Source organism: Neopelma chrysocephalum, unplaced genomic scaffold (assembly GCF_003984885.1).
Source record: "Neopelma chrysocephalum unplaced genomic scaffold, ASM398488v2 Primary Assembly neopelma1_93, whole genome shotgun sequence".
Lineage (NCBI taxonomy): Eukaryota > Metazoa > Chordata > Aves > Passeriformes > Pipridae > Neopelma > Neopelma chrysocephalum.
This window is the reverse complement of record NW_020897755.1, coordinates 959,615-979,310: the sequence shown is the minus strand read 5'-3', so window position 1 is coordinate 979,310 and position 19,696 is coordinate 959,615. Positions and strand designations below refer to the sequence as shown.

The window sequence follows — 19,696 nt, the reverse complement described above, 5'->3', positions numbered from 1 at the left end:
CCGGGAGGTCAGGGCGGAGCAGAAAGGGCACCTGTAGGGACAGGGCACCATTTGGCTGAAGGCAGGCACGTGTGGGATTGAGGGGTGCAGCCGGGGGGTTTGGCAGTGCCAGCTGGGCACCTGCAGCCCTGCTGTTACCCCTGCCCCTTCCCTGGCAGCTGGCTTTGGTGATAGAGCCCACCCAGCCTTCCAGCAGGACCACCCACCTCATGCCAGGGTGTGTGACAGCATCTCCCGAATTCTCTATGTTTAAGGCTCTGCCCTGTGTGCATGAGCACATACACAAAGAAACCCACCTAGCAAGCCATGTGTGCTCACACACACGTGTGTGCACACAAACGTGCACATGTGAACGCGCATGCACATGGCCGCGCACCAAAACAGCCCCAGTCACCCACACGTACAGCTGTGCACAGAAACATCTGCACACCGTTACATGTGCACACACAAATTAGCCCCAGGAAGCACAGGGCCCCCCCAGCCGATTCCACGTGTGCGAGATAAAAAGGCAAAGCACTGCCCGTTCCCACTTAACACTCTTGCAAAAAGATAATGGGAACAAGATTTCCTTCGGCAAAATGCGGCGCCCTGCTCCCCCCGCCCCGGCCCCCTTCCCATGCCGGTAAATTGAGGTTGGGTGAGAGTTTTTCCAGGCGTACTGTGAAATTCATTAACGTGTCAGCCCGGATTTAACTGCCCGGACCTGGTTTGGCGGCCGTGTGAAGTTGCCTCCCCACGGCTGGCAGCGCCAGTGGGAGCTTCACCCCACACAGATCAAACGCTCCCTCGCCCACTTTGGCACTCGGGCCATGGAGATGCCAGGGGAAGAAAGCCGGAGCAAACCCCAGCTGTAAAAAAGAGCTTTTCTGGAGGCTTGAGTGAAGCGGAAGGTTGGTGCCAGCACCACGCGCTCAAACCTCGGCTGCCCCTGGAGCTCCCCCGTGGTATGAGATTAGTGACAAATCACATGGCAGGCATCAAAATAACACCCCGTGCAGCCGTAGGTGCCTTTGGGGGCTTGTGCCTTTTGAGCTATTTTTTTTTCCCTGGTGCTAGAGGAAAACAGAGATTTTTGAGGCAAATTCTGGGTTGTGGTACATTGAGGGAGAGAAGCAAATACAGCCCAAAGTCTCAGGCAGTTCAAGATGCTGCTGAGCGAGGGATGCTGACACTCAGCCAGGCTTTGTCAGGGCCAAAAGAGACACAGTGAAGTATCCTGACATCCACGATGCTCTTGCACTCTCCAGATAACAGGACAGGGACAAGCCAAGGTGGTTTTTGCTGCTGAACTGAGGCAGCTGCACAGAACTGTGGCAAAGGAGCAATTTTTGGGAGTAGAGGGTCCATGTTATCCCTTTGCAGCACTGAAAGGGAAGTTGGGTCACACCAAAAGGCAGCTTTGTGTCCCTCTGGGAATGCCCCCAGCATCCTCTGGGGAAGGAGAGGGGCTGGCAGCCCAGAGGGAGGCGGTGGGCAGTGGAGGAGAAGAGTTGGGTAAATGATTCACCACCCTTGGTGCAGGTCCCTCTCTGCCTCCAGTTTAATTGGTGAGGGAGTAACTGGCCAGGGCCTTTTCCTGGCATCACTGATCCCAGCACGTCCTGGGCAGCCCCAGGGCCACCTTTCCCTGGGAACGTGCTGCAGATCCTCTGATCCTACCAGGAGCTGGGTTTCAGAGAAGAAACCTCCCCTTGCTGCCCAGCATCGTCCCCTCTCCTTCAGGCAGCTGTGGGCCGGGTGTCGGCAAACTGCCACTGCCTTAGCAGGAGCCACGTTGGGATTCTGGAGCCATACTGGCCAGCCAACACGGGGACCTGGCTGGGCTTGGCCATGCAGGGTTGGGTGGCTGTCCCCACCCAGGGACAGGGTCACAGCAGCACGCGTGACCATCTCCTCACCCCCCGGCGCAGCCATCCGGCGCTAATCGGGGCAGACGGGTCCCCCTTACCCGGCTAAATACTCTCACTGTTCCTCAAGCCGAGGCAGTTGCAAGCTCTGTCTGTCTCCCGTTAATCACTAATTAAAGGCTTGAATGTTCCCTGCTGTTTGGGGTATTAATAAGAATTTAATTGCACAGTTTGGGGCTAATTATGTGGCAGCTCGCTTCCGCCCTTGTACAGTATGCCCAATTAAACAATCATATGATCAATTAAACAATCACAAGATCTAATAATTTGCAATAATAGACTAATTAAATGTTGACACCTTGCAATGGAGCAACCTTCTGTCTCCCTTTTGATAATGTTTGAACCCCTGCCCAGGCCACGGCCACCCCAAAACCTCTCCTCCTCTGGGCTGCTGTGGATGGAGGAGCCTGGAATGATGGTACGAGGCGCTTTGGACGGACCCTGGCACGGGACAGGCAGTGCCATTCACCGCGGCACACGTGTGGCAGGCGATGGAGCCTGCAGGGCAGGAGTGGGGCTCACCACTCCTACAAGTTCCCTGGGAATAATTAGGGAAGGCAGCCGGATCAGCGAAACCCAAGACTGGCTGCCGCTGCCAACCCACAGCAGATTCGAGCTACGCCCCTGCTTTGGCTGGAGGAGAGCCTGGCTGGGACACGGGGCAGGATGAGGCTGCACCTCCACCCTGGGCATGGGAGCCCAGACCAGAGGAGCCCCTTCCCTCCCACCCACACTGCCCCTCCATCCTGGGGAGGGTGTTGGGAGAGAGGGCCTGAGGCTCACTCTGCTGCTGCCAGGAAGCAGGAGGAGAAGCAGAAGGAGAAAGCCCTACCCAAGGGGCTGCGAGGGGCAAGGCTGAGCCACTCCTGCCCCATCCCAGGAGGAGCAGGACTCAGGATGGTCAAACAAGCGTTAATCCCATCTGCCAGGGTGGCTGCCTTCCCCTGCACCCCAGATCTGCTGGGATAGCACACCCCATGGGGCGCAGGTGCCCAGGCAGGGGCGGCAGGGGCATGCTGTCTGCTTGCCCACCTCCTAAAGCCATCGCCTTCCCCTTGCTCTCCCCGGGGAAGGACCATGGCTGGTGGTGCTGGGAACACACTGGCTTTCCAGTACGTCTACTGGGGAGCAGGTACGGAGAACCCTGTCGGGGGAACTCAGGAAGGGGCAAACACATACAGGAAGGGGCAGAGGACACAGGGGAGTTACATGCGATCCTCCAAATCCCACCACTGCTCTGGGGTTTGGTGTTTTCAGGCACTGGCATCCCGGCTGGACCACCACATTCCCCCGGCCCAAAGTGGAGGGAGCATTAGCCAGCGAGGTCTTCCCAGGAGAGCGCAGCCCCTTCCCCGCCGAGGCCCCGGATCAAAGCAAGCCCCGGGCATTATCCTGGTGCTCCGGGGAGTGCTCCCGCCGCGGCGGCCACAAAGGGAACAAGAGCTCCCGCATCACCAGCGAGTGCATCAATTACTTCCAGTGGCTGCCTCGTGCTAATCCGCTTCCCCTCCTTCCCCGGGCCGGGTGTTTGGGGGCCGGGCTGCCGAGGGGGTGACCGGGCTGCCCCCAGCAGCTCACGGGTGCAGGCCGGGACCGGCAGCAGTGGCGGGGAGGAGGAGGTGAGAGTCTGCAAGGATAAAGCTGCTGCATCACGTGGGGGTCCCCGGGATTTGGCAATCCTGCTCCTGCCAGCCTCCCTGCTGGGATTATCCTTCACTGAGCCTGTCCTGGGCTAAAAGCTGGGGGGGACACACAGAGGGGGACACATGTCCCTCTTTCCCTGCCCTGGGCACACCAGAGGGCACACAGAGTATCCCAATATTAGCAGGACAAGCTCCCTGTGGGACATGCGGCCTTACAGGGTATCAGGAGAGCCCCCGAGCCTTTGGCCCAATGGCCACACCCTGTAACCACCAGGCACAGGGCCATGCACCCTGCAGCACTGTGCCCTCTTGCCAAGCCTGCAGCATGGCAAATTCCCTGCCACTGTCCTGGCTGTGACATTCCCAACCTGCCTGCTTGCCAAACTCCCGCTGACCCCCCTAACACAGCCGTGTCCCCACGACTGCCACAGCCACAGTGGGGTTGTGTCCTGTGCCGATGCTCAGGCCTCAGGTGGCACTGGGCTGTTTCATGTCTGCATTTCCCAGAGACAGAAATTCTGATGAAATAAGAAATGGATGTCCCAGCATCGTGCCGTGCTATAGGACATCTGTTTGTTCCCATGCTGCAGCAGGCAGACTCCCATGCCCTGGAGGGAGACAAACCCCCAGGCAGGGTGCTGGGGAGCACAGAGTCAAGAGGTGACACATCCCAACGTGACCTGAAGCTGTACCAGCTCCACGGCTCCATTCTCACTCACTTTCAGGGTGCTGCAACTCCCTATCCTGCCCCTCAGCTGCCAAACTCCTGCATCCACCCACCCTCCTTCTCCTCCTCCTCCCCACTCCCCAGCCACGCCTGACATCCACTACCGCGAGCCAACATCACCGATGCCCGACCGCAGGACAGAGTCCGGAACAGCCTCCAGGCTGAGCAAAGGGAACTTCCCGGGCAGCCTCTCCTTTTAATTGGTGCTAATTGCTGCGTCTGTTCGTGCTGGCTGGGGAGATGTCATTGTTGAAAGGCACAGAGGGGAAGGCTTGGGGAGCTAATCCAGCTTTCAGCCGCTAAGCCCTTCGGAGGCGGGTGATGGAGAAGCTCTTTCAGGTCCCTTCAGAGAGGGTACAAAGCCCGAGAGGGGAAAGGGAGAAAGAGGGGAGCGAATCAACAGGAAAAAACTACTTTCACACGCAGCTCGGGGAAGGCTCTTTGTGTGCGGGGCTGTCGGGGGGGCTGAAGGGACCACGCGGCGCTCCCGCCTCCTCTTCCCTCCCTCGTTTATCTTTTCAGCCCCATCTGCCAGAGGGGGGACGGGATCTGCAGCTGGGGGCAGGATGCTCAGAGAAACGCTCTGCAACGCGGGACTCTCACCTCGCCATGGACAAGATGGACAGAAAACCTGCAGATGTTCCCCCAAAACAAGCTCCCTCTGGTTTAACCCCATATGTGCCGGCAGAGCCACCTCCACTGCTGTCCCACTGCTTTACTGGAGGCTGTGGTGCTGAGGCAGATGTGGTGTGGGATGGCACAAGGGAGGCAGCCAGCGGGTCGAGGTCCCCCTTCTGTCCCAGGGGTTTCCATGGGCTCACGCACCTGCTGGAGGTCTCCCCTGCCCGACCTGCAGCAGCCCTGGGCAGAGTGCAGAGGGGAGGGTTTTTTGTGAGCTCTCATCTTTCTCAGACAAGTGGGAAAACACAAGGGCTGACACATTCCCACAGTGTGTGAGGTGGTTTAAAGCATCAGCTCTAGCACTTGCTTTGAATCCACTGCCTTTTTAGCCATTCTGAGAAGAAATCTGCTGTAACATGTATATATTGAAGCAGACAGCTGGGATCTCAACAAGACATCGATCACAAATACTAACAAGTCCTTCTGACCTTTGGCACATCACTGAGCCTTTCAGAGGCTGATTAATGGTACAGCTTTCCCTTGTCTCCATCCTCCCGCCACCCCCTGAGACCTGGGCTCCAGTCCAGGAGGAGTGAGAGGCTGTTCCTCCCTCTCCCAAACCTTCGCAGGACTCTGGCATCCCCCTGCCCCATTCCAAACCGGGAAAAAAGGCAAAAAATCTCCACCAAAATCCCACAAAGATTCATAAGTGGGACAGCCAAGCAACACCAGTTTGATGTTTTGGAAATGTTTCATTTTGATGACAATATTTTTAACCCATGGAAACCTTTGCAAGGACAAACAAGCTAAAACCACGAGACCAGAGTGAATATGAAGGATGAAATGTCAAATTAGGATATCTCCAGTATTTCCTCAACCCCTGACAGGTTTTTCTGCCTGATCCCTGTCCCCAAGCACATCTTGAAGGGGACATTGCAGTTGCCTCTCAGGCGCAGGGACAACTGGTTTGCTGCCCAAGGGGAACACTGCAGAGGGGCATCCCACACTAAGGTTTGCTGACCAGCTGAAAGACACCTGTGAATTTTGGGAGGGTTTTGGTGCTTTGATTCATGGCTGAACCACTGCACCTCTGAGGGGACACCTGCAGCAAAGAGAGGGTGGATGGTTCACTGAATCACAGAATATGCTAAGTTGGAAGGGACCCACCAGCATCATCGAGTCCAACCCTCAGCCCTGCATGAGACCATCCCCAAGAGTCACACCATGTGCCCCAGAGGATCATCCAAACACTCCTTGAGCTCTGGCAGCCTTGGTGCTGTGCCCACTGCCCTGGGGAGCCTGTTCCGTGCCCAACCACCCTCTGGGGGAAGAACCTTTTCCTGAGATCCAACCTGACCCTGCCCTGACACAGCTCCAGCCATTCCCTGGGTCTTGTCCCTGGTCCCCCCAGAGCAGAGCTCAGTCCCTGCCCCTCCTCTGCCCCTGCCCAGGCAGTTGTAACTGCAATGAGGTCTCCCTGAGCCTTTCCCAATCCTCTGGCAAGGGGGGTGCTCCCCAGTCTCTCCAGACAAGCACAATCGCTTTGGCTCAGCACCCATCAATCCTTCCCCCAATGACCTGTTGTAGCATTTGAGCCCCAGGAAACAAAAAATACTCGAAAGCCCCTTACCCAGACACTCGTTGGCCTCGCGGGCGCTGGCACGCTGCCAGGGCCGGTCGTAGTGGAAGGGCTTGCAGCGGTCGCACTCGGGGCCCTCCGTGTTGTGCTTGCAGTCGCACACCAGCTTCTGCTCCTTGTCCTTCACGCAGCGCGCCGCGTGCCCGTTGCACTTGCAGCGCCCGCCCACCTGCAGCTCCCCCACCGCGTAGTAGTAAGGGGTCGAGCCGGCGCCCCCGCCCTCCTCCTCCCCGGCATCCCGGCTGCCCAGGTCGCGGAAGAGGTGCGGGCGGCTGAAGACCACGCGGATGTCGGTGGCCGTCACCCAGTCCTGGAGCACGGGGCTGCTGTCGAAGTCCTGGGCGGAGGGTCGCCCGTCGAGGGTGCTGAAGGCGATGAGCCCGCCGGTGAGCGGGTACAGGTCGGTGAGGCCGTCGGTGCACAGGGCCTCCTGCTCGTTCTGCTTGGTGACGGTGGCTTTGCTGGGCTTGCCGTAGATCTTGCGGCACTGGGAGGAGTAGTACTGGTACGGCACCCAGGTCTTGCCGTAGTCCATGGACTTGAGGATGGCGGTGGACTCGGGCCGGGGCGAGCAGAACTGGAGGCTGACGTAGACCACCTCAAACTTCTTGCCGAGGGAGAGGGTGAGGGTGACGTTCTGGGGCGAGTGGTGGAGGGTCTCTGAGCGCCAACACGTCATGTTGGAGGCGGTGTTGAGGTCGGTCAGGTAGGCGGGTGGGTGGGCTCGGCGGGGGTCTGAGGCGTTGCAGTGCCGTGTCGGGGGCTTCCCACACGTGCTGGAGGCTTGGACCTCCTTCCCGAAGGCAGCATTGACAAATTCGGGGATGCAGCGGCGAGGAGCACCGCTCTCGTCGTAGCAAGGGTCTGGGGGGGTCTGCTGGGCCACAAAGGGGTTCACTGTCTGGGAGAGGCCCAGCATGGCGGTGGTGAGGAGCAGGCGCAGGAGCTGCAGGATCTCCATCCTCCTGGGGTGGGGGAAGTGGCTCCTCCCTGGAGGAAGAGCAACAAGAGTGAATAGCACTGGCAGTGTCACGAGCCCATGTTAGGGGGACTGGTAAGGGATGGGAAACACCCCCATGGCTGGTCCTTCACCTGCGCCCACGTTCCCACCCCACACTCACTGATACATCATGCTGGGTGTGGGGCAGGGAGGCGATCCCTTTGTGCTGCCTTATCCACACCAATCCCTCACTGCTCATCAGCAGGAGCGCAGTGAAAGGAGGTGAGCTTTGGATGGAGGAGGTTGGAATCAGGGTACAGCCCTTCTCTGGCCTCTTACAAACCATCCTGGGGTGACAGGAATGTTCCTGCCTGCAAAGTCAGGGGCTGGATCCCCACCAAATTCCTCTGCCACACTATCTGTGTAATCCCAGGGGGAAAAGTAGGTTATTCTGGCCTCACCCCCAAGAAATCCAGGTCTGCGTCTGGCCTGTCAGTTGATGGAGGGAAAGGCCAGGACCAAACGCAGGGCCTGGCTGGGCTCCTCTCCCAGCAGCTGCAGCACAGGACCAGGGAGCTGAGTGGCTCCTAGGGGATGTGGCCCATCTCCAGTGTCACTGGCTCAAAGAGTGGAAGAGGGATGGGAGGTCACATTGCCTTCTGCCAGCTCTGGTTGCAGCAGGAACATCCCACACGATGCAGATTGGCCACATCCCATCGTGTGAGTGGCCACAGCTCATGCAATCACTGGAGAATGGCCCTGAGTGCTGCAGCTGGTGGCAGACACGTGAGCTGCCCAGATGGGTGGGTGGCATCAGCCCTGCCATCCTACAGGGTTGTGCTGAGCCAAAGCCAAGTTCTTCAGCCTCTACCAGCCCATGCCACAATCAGGCAGGAGGAGGGGACCCCTCATCATCCCCTCTTCCACTAATAAATCCTTACAGGATGACTTGGGATTTGTATTTCACTTTGAGGAATGAAGCTCTGTGCCAGCAGCACAACCCAGCCCAGCATCCCCAGCTCTGCCCCCCACCTACAGCCCCAGTGCTGCTCCTGCCCGTCCAGCTGCCCATTCTGGCCGAAGGAGGCTGCAAGGGACAGCCCATTTCAAATGATTCGGGACTTTTTTTTGTTTGTTATTCCATTTTGCAAAGAAAAAGGATCTACGACTGTGGAAGAAAGCTGCCTCTCCAGGCTGCCAAACCACAAATGAGAGGAAGCTCCTCCCTGCACAGCCACACTCAGCCCAGCAGCCAGAGCCTGCCAAGGGGGCAAGAGGGACAGGGGTCTCGGCCTGTCCTAGGACATCGTCCCCAGGACAAAACCTGCCTCTGCCACTTCCATGCTGTTTCCTCACTGATTAATCCTCTGTTGTTGGAAAAACTGATGTTCACTGGTGAATAATTGGCAGCTCCCTTGGTGGTCCCTGCATCCCCCCAGCAGCACAGTCCCCGCTTCACGGCAGTGCTGCAGAGCCTTTCAGGGGCATGTCAGCCCATGGCTCGGTGACTTGGCAGCCAGCAAGACAAAGGATGTTGTCCCTGGAGTCCCTGGAGCACTGACAACCTACTTGAGGAGGGTAGCTGCAGGATTGGAGACTGCAGGGACACAGCAGTCATCACAGCAGAGGAGGCATCGTGCCATGAGCACCAGGCAGCGAGGAGCATCCCCTGGTGCAGGCAGCCCACAGGGACCCTCCTGGGCAGGAGACAAAGCCATGGTTGCTGCCAGCTCCCTGGTATCTGCCTGTCCAGGCACTGTTGAGCAAAGGTTGCAACTGGTTAATCCCCCAGCACAATCCTAACTGGACCAGTGGGTAGTGAGCCAGAGCCCCTACCAGCCCACCGGGAGAGCCCTGCTCCTGTACTCACACCCAGCAAAGGGGCTGCAGAGTGCTGATGGACCCTGCTCAGTGCCCAGCAAGACCTGGCCGTGTACATTCCTGCAGAGGCCAGCACAGCACCTTCAGCCCTGTGATGCTGCCAGTGCCCCCCCATCATGCCCATCCCACAGCACACCCCACAGAGGGGACCCAGTCGGGTGCTGTTGCCACCACCTCCCATCCCACCACCCCTAGGGCAGCATGTAGTGTGAGACAACCCTGTAGGAAAACATCTGCACCAGGAAGAGAGAGGTGAAACCTCCAGAGGTGCCTCAGCAACTACATCCATCCACTTCAGGGGGACTTGGGATGTATAGAACAAGGCACCTACTAAACCCTGCCAAGGAGGAGTCTCCTCCAGCCTTCACCCCTCTGCTATGTGGCAGCAAGGTGACAGGGCTAGGGACATGCTCAAGCATACCACCTGTAAAGGCCTTCTAATTCCCTGTCTGGTAAGACACAAAGGTGTGGGGAAACCCCTGCCCAGGGGAGAGTGACAGCAGCAGCACCTTTGGTGGCCGGGGGAGAGCCCAGAGGTGAAGCACTAGGGCAGCAGGTCTAGGACCCAGGACAGGGTTACCCCTGTTTTTGGGTTGTGGGGGGGGGCACAAGCATCTGCTGCTCATCCTCCCTGCCCTGATGGGAAGCTCTGTCCCTCCTGCCAGTCTTAACAAGTCCCTGCGATTCAGTGCCAAACTTTGGGGGGCTCTGCTGCTGGGGAGCAGCCCTCAGGGAGTCAAGGCTCACCCAGCAGCGCATCAGCGCTGCAGAGGCAGGGCATGAATGGAAATCATTATCATCCCCAGGACCACACACAGGCACGCACGCTCCGTGCTCAGCTCACCCCATTATCCTGCTGAAAGAGAGCCGGGGCCGGTGGTCTCTGTGGGCCTCACCTCCGTATCGGAGAGGAGGGCAAGCTGCAATCTGCTCCCTTTTATGCATATTCAGCATGACCCCGGGACTGCCGGCAAGCTGCCAGAGAGGCCTGGGAGTGGGTATTTCTCTCCCCAGCCCCCATGTGCCCCCTTTTCCACTTCCCATCTTTGCTGCCCCCGGTTCAGTTCAAATGGAGACGCTGCTGACTAAGCAGAGAGATGGGATGACCCCTCGGTGCCGAATCCAGCCCAGCGTACGCCTGGATCTGGCACGAGGAGGGACAATGAGCGATGTAGTGCCTTTTGCAGTGACAGCATCCCGAAGGTGTCCCCAGCGAGGCTCTCTGGTGGCTGTCGGCTCGCTGCCACCAGCAGCACCCGCGGGCCGGGGCTCACCCTTCCCGAGGAAGCGGCCGCCCTCCCAGCTCCTCCCCAGAAGCGCCTGCATTTTTGAGGTGGGCGATTTCCTCACTCCTCCGCTCGGGGAATGCTAACAGCCGTGCGGCTTGGAAGGAAGTCACGCCGCCGGAGTGCTTCAGAAGTGCTTTAAAAAAAATTAGCTACCACATCCAACGCCTCCACACCCCTTCTCCCTACAGCCACACGCTTCCCAGAGCGACCAGCAGCGTTTTCCTGCCTTGTGGGAGACTTGTCAGGGCGATGCTCCAGCCCACTGTGGGTTCCTTTCCCATCGTCTTTCCAGCAGGCAGGGCTGCTGAGGGGGATACCGGGCACAGATGTATGCCAGGAGCTCCAGGTCTCTTGATGCTGAGCCATGGGGTGGGGGCTTGGTCCCCAAAATAGAATGCACGAGACAAGTGCAGCAGGTGAGGCAGGGCAAGGAGAGCAAACTTCCCACAACACAGATGCTGGTGCCTACGGCAGGCCCAGGGTCACCACCCAGCAGACCAGGGGCCATGGCAGCTTTGCCGAGGTAATTACAGGATTAAGTGAAACAACACGGGACAGGGAGGGAAGGGGGTTATTTGCCAGATTTGATCCCAGGACCTTTGCTGCACCAGAGCAGCCTTCTCTAATTAAAGTAGAGGTGAAGGCGTGAGTGGTGCTCTGCTGTCGGGAAAATGTGGGCTTAGAGGGCAGGCAGTGGCTAAAGCTGAGCAGCCAGCACTGCCTGGGAGGGGAGGCAGAATGCCCCAAGGGATGACAGGGGAATGGTGCTTCCTTCCTGCCAGGGACCTGCACTGCTCCCCCCGGTTCTCACCAATACTGCTGACATGGTCCAGCTGGACGGGTTTCTGCTCTGGGCCAGGACAGTGCAGTGCATGGGGTACTTGCATCACCTGAGGAAAGCATGTGGCCTTACTTGGAACTGGCTGAGATGGGAATAACTGGTCCCCACAAGGTGCTGCATCACCCTGTGCACAGGGGTGAGTTCCTGGGTGCCCTCATGGAGCAGGGACAGAGCCACGCACCCACATGGGGCATGAACATGCTCCTCATTGCACAGCAGAGCTGTGGAGCAGCAGGCAGAGATTCCTGGGCAAGGATCAAAGGACCTGACTACTTAAGGGGGTCCAACAACTAGATCCAAAGTGCTTGTATCCTCCCTGAGATGTGGCATACCCAGTAAAGCCTATCAGCACCTCAGGTGCCATCTGAGCAGGAGGGCACTAGGGGAATGGGATGGGACCCAAAGCAGAAGAGGAATGATGTGCTCAGAGAAGCTGTAACCAGGCACAAATGACGAGAGCACGTCCCTTAACCAGGATGTATCTGCTACCACACTCTGCACTTTTCCACCTCATTATGGGTCCTTCCTAATGAGGGCATCTGCACTCCCTTGCCACACGGGCTGTGGGAGTGACCCCCTGCAGATCTGGCCCAGACCATGAATAAGACCCATCTTGGGGGGCTGGGGGAGGTCCCTGGGTACCCAGGCCCCTCACCCACCATGCCAATGCCAGCTAGGGGAAGCTTCATTCCCTCACCCAACAAGCAGAATGCATCAGGACCGAACTGTGCTTCAGCTATGGATAAATCATTCCATGTGCCTCTGGGACATAAAAACACAGCCGAGAAGTATTTAAAGTGAAAGGAAAAACCCCATGCAGCCAAGGTGCTGGTCCAGGCTCGGCTTTCCGGAGGCAGGGAGAGGCTGGAGGGATGTAGTGCAGCTGGTAGTGCTAATCGCCTTCCCAGCCGCTAATGGAGCAACCAGTGCCCACTCGGGACATGGCTAATGGCACTGAGGAGATGCCTCACTTTCCTGTACAGACTCTCTCCTCTCTTCTGACATTTAAGCATCAGAAGCTCCTGAGCGCTCACGGACCCACATCCGCAGAGTTGGCCTCTCTGTGCAGCCCCTCGGGCTTTCAGCCCCCCGAAGGCACAGCTCACGGGGGCAATTACATGGCAGTGTCTTCCTGCAGCAGGCACTTGGGGTGATAGATCCTGCAACGCACTCTGGCAGGTCAGAGCCAGAATGACACAAGCCATACGATACCCCGGCGGTGCCAGGAGACGTGTACAAATTACACTGCAGGAAAGGATGGGCCAGATTCTGACCTCAGCCCTTTGGCATCAGCCCGAAGTAACTCCATTCACATCGGGCCAAACCAAGACGTAAGCGACTCCATTCAAATTTACACTGGCATACCTGTGGTCAGGATCTGGCCTGGCTTGAATTAGTTGCAGCCTGATGTTACAAAAGGCAGAAACGGAGCCCAGATTTCCAAGGTTATTGAAAACAACCAAAAAATAAAAGAAAAAAAAGAATTCCACCATGAAGCAAACAGTCCCCAGGCTACGCAGCCATGTGCATGGAGCTGTCAAAGGTGGGATGCTCAGACACATCCTTGCTCATCAGTTTTGTTAACTCATAAGCCACACTGACCACAGGAAGGAGGGACCAGCACCCAGCATGGGTGCCCTGCTGAGTCCCCTATGCCTTCTCTGCTCACCACTGGCCCTGGGTAGAGGTGGTCCTGCTGCCAGGAGGAGAGACTTCAGCAGGGTATCACCCATATGATGCAGAGCTGAAATCATTTTACTCCAGCACTTGCACCCCCCAGCCAGTACAAGCTGGAGATCTCCTCATGCTTCCAGTGCAACAGCAGCTCAAGGAGGCATCTGGAGCCCTTGACCTTGCAGGAGCAGCAAGCACTGTCTGGATGCATTTGGACTTAATAATCCTTGTGGATCCCTTCCAACTCAGGGTATTCTATGATTTTATTCTACCCTATTTATTAACCTCTACTACAGCTCAACCAGTTGTTTTACCCAACTCTAATTGCAGCCCAGCTCCCTGAACCCCTTCACACACTCCTGCCATGGTGCTTGGCTCTGTCGAGTGCTCCCAGCAGCATCCTTCAAGGTGCAGAGGATTTTCCTCCCACTGCTTCCAGCAGATGCATGGAACTCATGCAGTCCAGTCATGCAGTCCCAGTCTAGAAGTCCTCATTGCTTCAACCCCTTTCCACTCCATATGGAAATAAAGTGATCTGGTTTCCATAATGTCCCTCATTGCCTTTTCACAACATGCCGGGCACAGATGTTGAAAATAGTCTGGATGAATATTTAAAATGGTATTCAGAGATGACAACATTTGGCCGGCTTTGAAAGATCTCTCACATTGGGCAGAGGATGGCTCACGACAACGGGCCGGAAACACGCTGCACTTTGACATCTCTTTTTTTTTTCACCCCTTCTCTGGCTATTGGTACGATATTTCATGCCCCTGGTGTCCCACAGCCTGTTATTACTTGAGTGCCAGCCAAGCCTGCAGCATTTGGAAGAAGCTGTCACGTACGTTTTTAAACATCACGGGGCAAAGCGGAATATGGAAAATCTGTTGCGTTTCCATACCGAGCACGAGTGTCCTGCGCAGGCTCAGGGAGGGGCTCAAAGGGGCACAAAATAATTGCTTCCTTATGGAGCAGGGCCTGACTAACAGGGTGGGGGAACAGGAGGCAGAGGTGCTGTGGACACCCTCGGCACGGCAGGCTGCTTCCCTGCTGAAGGCATCTCAACACGCGCCCCAAGGTCTGCACTGGTGCTCAGCTCCTACTTCAGGGCTGGGAAACTCCTCTTGGATGCACACCTCTGCCAACCAAGGTGGGAGGTCGGTCCCGGCCGACCCAGGCTGAAGGCATCATGTTCTGGTGCTCAGGGAGCAGTGGAAATTCTCCTCAACCTCGACGCCTAGCAGCTTGCGTTTTTGGTGAGCTCCTCATGCTCAGCTGCATCCATAGGCCTGGCTTCTCTTTTCCACAGGCTGCAGACACACCTCAGCTCTTTCCCAACCTGGCATTACACCTGCTCTCTTCTCTGCAGGGACCCACCTTGCCCTCCCTCCTCCTTCCACACACAGGTGGAGGAGGAAGGGGTGTTGGGATCCACAAAGCCCACCCTTCTCTTGGCCTGCTGGACCTCCTGTCCCCTCACCAGCCTGCTCCAACCAGGTGAGTAGAGCAGCACAGCAGCTCCCTCTGTTTTGTAAATGAGATACTACAGAAAGAGAGGAAAAAAAGTTGTCCTCCATCCACCTAAACACCTTGGAGGGTGTTTTCAGAGCACAGCTGAAGCCACATCCCTCTGCACTGGTTACAGAGAGCTCCAGCCTCTCCTGGCTCAGAGACAAGCAACAGCAAACCTTGCCAGGGAAGAAGGAGCTGTGGCATTTCCAGCCATGTGGGGTTTGCACATCCTGGTCTACATTCAGTATCATCTCAGCCCAGCTACAGTCCAACAAAAACAGCACAGATGGAGATGGGGATGCTCAGCCCAGTTCACATCCCATACACTTGTGGGGTGAGCTCCCTGAGAGAGGAGCATCCATGCCCAAGTGCTGCCCAGATGAGCAGCAAGCCAGCAGGACCACTGCACTGCCAGAGGAGCTCCTGCCCCTGCCCACCGGGCCTTCCTCACCCACCGTGCTTGGCGAGGCAGCAGACTGCCAAGCACCACGTCCCCCATCACACCAGTTATTCCTTATCCCAAGAAAGGTATTTCCACCCACCCACTCTCCAGTGGGCCAGGGAAGCTGTGGGTGGGACGGCGTTTTGAGGAAATGAGGGTTCAGCAGCTCCAAGAGAAAAAAGCAAACACAAACCTACCAAACGCAGCCCAGCTTCCCTTCTCCCCGCGCCACCGCCCGCTCGCACGTGCCCTGCCCAGGCTGCTCTCACCCCGGCTATCGCCCAGGGCAGGGGGCTGGGGGTGCCGAGGGTCTCACCCAGCTCGGCCCAGTACTGCAGAGCAGCCGAGCCCATCACGCAGGGGCTGTTTCCAGAGGGAACCCACCCTCTGAGCCACCGCGGGGCCTCTCCGTGTGCCGGGAAGGGACCGACGATAGCCCCAAGCCTGGGATGGTGGCAAGGGCGCTGCCGCCCGCCAAGGTGGCTTTGTGCGGTGGAGCCCTCCCGGGCTGAGAAGGGCCTGCGGCGGGAGCTGCGGGCAGGGGAGCACGTGTGCGCCCCGTGTCCCTCAGCCGGGGCTGGCACCGCAGGCACGGCCTGGCAGCGCTCCCGCCGCTGCCCGCACCGCGCCCGCACCCAGCGGGGCCGGGGCTGCGACACCGCGGGGCTTCGTACAGCGCCCAGCACCCGCACGGCCCCCGCCAGCTCTGCGGGGCGGCCGCGGCGAGCCGGGCCGGGCCGAACCGAACTGGGCCAGAGCGCGGAGCGGCCGCGGCCGGAGCTGCCCGGGGCCGGGAGCGGGGCTCGGCGGCGGGCGGGCGGCCCCGCTGCGGGGAGGTCCCGTTCTCGGCGTTGAAAGGATGGAAAGGGAAATAAAGGGAGGGTGAGTGCGGGGGGAGAGAGAGGAATAAAAGGCAATGAGGGAGGGAGCAGTGGGGAGGAGAGCGGGAGCCGGGAGCGCCGAGAAGTTGGGAGCGCAGCTTACCGCGGCCGGGCAGGTAGCGGGGCCGGTCCGGGCGGCAGGTCCGGGAGCGGCGGCGAGAGGAGCCGGGGCCGCGGCGGAGCAGGCGGGGCAGCCCCTTCCCGGGGCTGAAGAAAGAAAAAAAAGTAAAGAAAAGGGAAAAAAAAAGCAATAATAACAAAATTTCCAAGGAACTGTGTGTGTGTGTGAGCAAAATAAGGCGAAATAGTGGAAAGCGGGAGCGCTGCTCCCGGCAGTGCGGGCGGGTCCCAGCGCCGTGCCCGCAGCCGGCCGCGCTCCCACCCGCTCCGCCGTACCGCCCGCGGCTGCTTCGGCTGCGGGAGGGAGGGGGGAAGGCGGCAGGGGAGGGCGAAGAGGAGAGAAAAGGGAAAACAACAACAACAACAAAAAAATAAAACCTTAAGAAAAAAAAGAAAAAAAGAAAAGAAAAGCAAGAATTGGAGAAACTGAGCCCCCACCGCCGCCTGGAAGCGGAGTAAAAAGGCTCCAATAAATCCCGGGTTGAAAAGAAGGGAAAAGTCACCTCCCCGAGGAAATCAGAAGCAGATTTCGAGCCATTTAATCACATGCAGGGAGGTGTGTGCGTGTGCGCCGCCCGCCGCCGCTGCCAGCCCTGCCTCCGCCCTCCGCCCCGCCGGCAGCCCAGCGGGCAGGGCCGGGCCGGGCGGGGAGCCCTCCCCGCGGGGGTCCCGGTGGCCGCCCCACCGCCGGGCAGCCCTCCCCGCCGGGCTCCGCCGCGGGGGTCCCAGTGGCCGCGGTCCCACCTGCCGCCCGGGCGGCCCCGCCGCACCCCGGGAGTTCGCCGAGCCCGCCGCGGGTCCATCCCTGCGGTGTCCGGGGGGCTGCGGGGCGTAGCCCACCGCGCCGAGGGCTCAGCGGTGCCGCAGGGGAGGCAGCCGGTTATCCTCCCTTGGTTTCCCAAAGCAAATGAGGGATTTACCAGGCGGGAGCAGCTCCTCTTATGGAGGAGGCTGGAGTCTCCAATCCATCCCGTAGTGCGGGGGCTTTTCACGCGCTGCTGCACCAGGGCCACCCTTGGTCTCTGATTTTCGGGCGGGGGGGGGGGAGAAAGGGGGCACTTCCGTGCCCAGCACAGCTGCCTCCGGGCTGCCCCAGGGGGGCTGCCCCGCCATCCCCAGGCCACCTGTGAGTGGGGCAAGAAAAAGGTGAAACTAATTTAATCAGTTTGTGTGAGGCGGTGGAGGAGAGCAGAAAACCCGGACCTGGATCCCCTCCTTCACTGGGGTCGTGTTCACAGCCCTGCAGCCCCCACATCGACCTGGGAACATCCTATTGTAGATGCTGTGGCAGTGGATGTGAGGACTGAGGACAAAACTGGCAGTGGGGAGAAGGGCAAGGTGCCAGCACTGTGTTCACCCGTTACGTTCAAAGCCCCCACCCACCATCACCCTGCTCCCGGAGGACCCCCGTTACCCACATCCTGTTGCTCCGGGGCAGCAGGTTGCAGGAGCAGCTCTCCCAGCCGGCTGGCAGATGCTCGCTGAAGGCACAGACCCCAGCTGGCCGCGAGCCCCAGGGGAAATGCTGTTTGCTGCTCTCTGCCTTGTTGCACAAAACACATCTCCCCCCTTCTTCAGCAGCAGGGACACAGATAAACAAGGGCAAAGCCACCAGGTGACAGAACAGAGGAGGCCCGGGCTGTGAGCAGGGGAACCTCAAGGCTCTCCAAGTCCAATGCTACAGGTGTCTTGTAGCCCCCCGTCTCTCTCGGGGACACTTGTGCATTTGGAGAGTCAGATGGCCAGGCCAGAGCCACAACAGCAGCGCACGTGCAAATCCCAGAGGAGAAGCAAGTGCAGGGCCAATGTTTGCTTTGTGTGGGATCAGATCAGACCATGGGGCAGAGAGAGGCCTGTGGTTGTCAGAACAGTGTGGGATGTAGTGTATGGGAGTGGGGGCAGGCTGGGGTGACCAAGGCAAAAGGGCAAAATGGGGTATGGCTCAAAGATCCTGAGGTGACACAAAGCAGGAATTGTCCAAGGGATGGACCTGAAGGCATTTTCCTCAACAGAAGGCATGAGGACAACCATGAATATGAGCTGTGATACTGAACCAGTCTGGCCGGGCCACTCCAGGGTAGTGCTGAGCTGGGAGGCTGAGTCACCACAACCTCAGTGCTGCTGTTTTCACACCCATTGGACACCCTACTCCCCCATCCTGGGACCCAAACATGATGCTAGAGGTGCTGGTCACCATATGGAGAAGTCCTAGGACTGCTGTCCACAGGTCTCATGGCACTGAAAGCCCAGCTGAGATGGGCACAAGCTGTTTCCTGAATCCTCATTTCCACTCTTCCCTCTTTGCAAGATGAAGAGCCTGAGAGAAAGATGTGGATCTGGGTTTGGCAAACAGGGGGATGCCGTGGACATCAGCAGGGATGGAACACTCGCTGAGGTAGGAATCGGACTGCGAGACCCTGCTGGTGTCCCTCAGCATGCCAACATCCCCATGAATAGGGCATCCAGTGCTCACTGCCTTCCTGGGCAGGGAGAAGAAGAGGGCAAACCCATTGTGTGGTTTGTCTCCCTGGTGTCTGCAGGAAGCTCTGCCCCTTACAAGCTGCTATTCTGCATCCATTGCCTCATGAAGGCACAGTGTCCGGTGCCAGCCAGGCCTCTCAGTTAATGAAGGATTGCTGAAAGGACACAGACATCCACAAGCTGTTGGAGCAAAAGCACCGGCACCAAGTCAGCTGGGGCAGACACAGAGCACAGAATGGGTTAAAAGGACCTTTAAAGATCATCCACTCCAACTGCACAGCAGGGATATCTTTCATTAAACCAGATTGCTCAGGCCCCCATTCAACCTGGCCTTGAACACTCCCAGGGATGGGGCAGCCACAGCTTCTCTGGGCAACCTGTGCCAGGGCCTGACCACCCTCACAGCCAACAATCCCTTCCCAATATCCCATCTCACCCTGCCCTCTGTCAGTAGGAAGCCATTGGCCCTTGTCCTGTCCCTCCAGGCCCTTGTCCAAAGTCCCTCTCCAGCTCTCTTGGAGCCCCTTTAGGCACTGGAAGGGCCTCTAAGATCTCCCTGGAGCCATCTCTCCCCCAGGCTGACCCCCCTCCCAGCCCCGCAGACATCAGTACCCCGCCCTCCCAACCCCCCTAAGCAATTGCAGCCAGCCCAGCCCTGCAGAGACTCCCTTGGTCATTGCTTTCTACCCACAGAGTGGCTCAGACCCCGCACCTGAGCCCCCTGAGCCCAAGACCCCACCTGACCCCTCCTGATTCCCCCAAGCCGTCCCGGATCCCCAGCTCCCCTGGACCCACCTGAGCCCCCAAGCTTCCCTGGCTCCCCCTGATTCCCCCAAGCCCCCCCAAGGGACTCCTGGATCCCCAGGCTCCCCAAGCCCCCTGAGTCCCCCAAACCCTCCTGGCTCCCTCGGCTTCCCAAGTCCCCCAAACCCCCCGAGCTTCCCACCTTCCCTGACTCCCTCAGACCCCTGAGCCTCCCAAGTCCCCTCAGCTTCTCCAGGAACTCCCGGACCCCCGAGATCCCCTGGCTCCCCAAGCGCCCCGAGTGTCCCCAGCTCCTTCCAGGACCCTCCATTCTCCCATATCCCCCGGCTCCCCCG

General features: G+C 58.7%; 1 protein-coding gene across 1 annotated transcript in view; it reads right to left on the bottom strand.

Moving 5' to 3' along the window:
* Positions 1-16,172, bottom strand: part of NTN3 (netrin 3) — a 31,066-nt gene extending 14,894 nt beyond the window's left edge. Inside the window, exons 1-2 of the mRNA XM_027693684.1 lie at positions 16,099-16,172; positions 6,529-7,527 (exon numbers count right to left, since the gene is read on the bottom strand). Coding sequence (XP_027549485.1) covers positions 6,529-7,498 — 970 coding nt within the window. The 5' untranslated portion in view covers positions 7,499-7,527; positions 16,099-16,172. The remainder of the gene's footprint in view (positions 1-6,528; positions 7,528-16,098) is intronic.
* Positions 16,173-19,696: the final 3,524 nt, after the last annotated feature.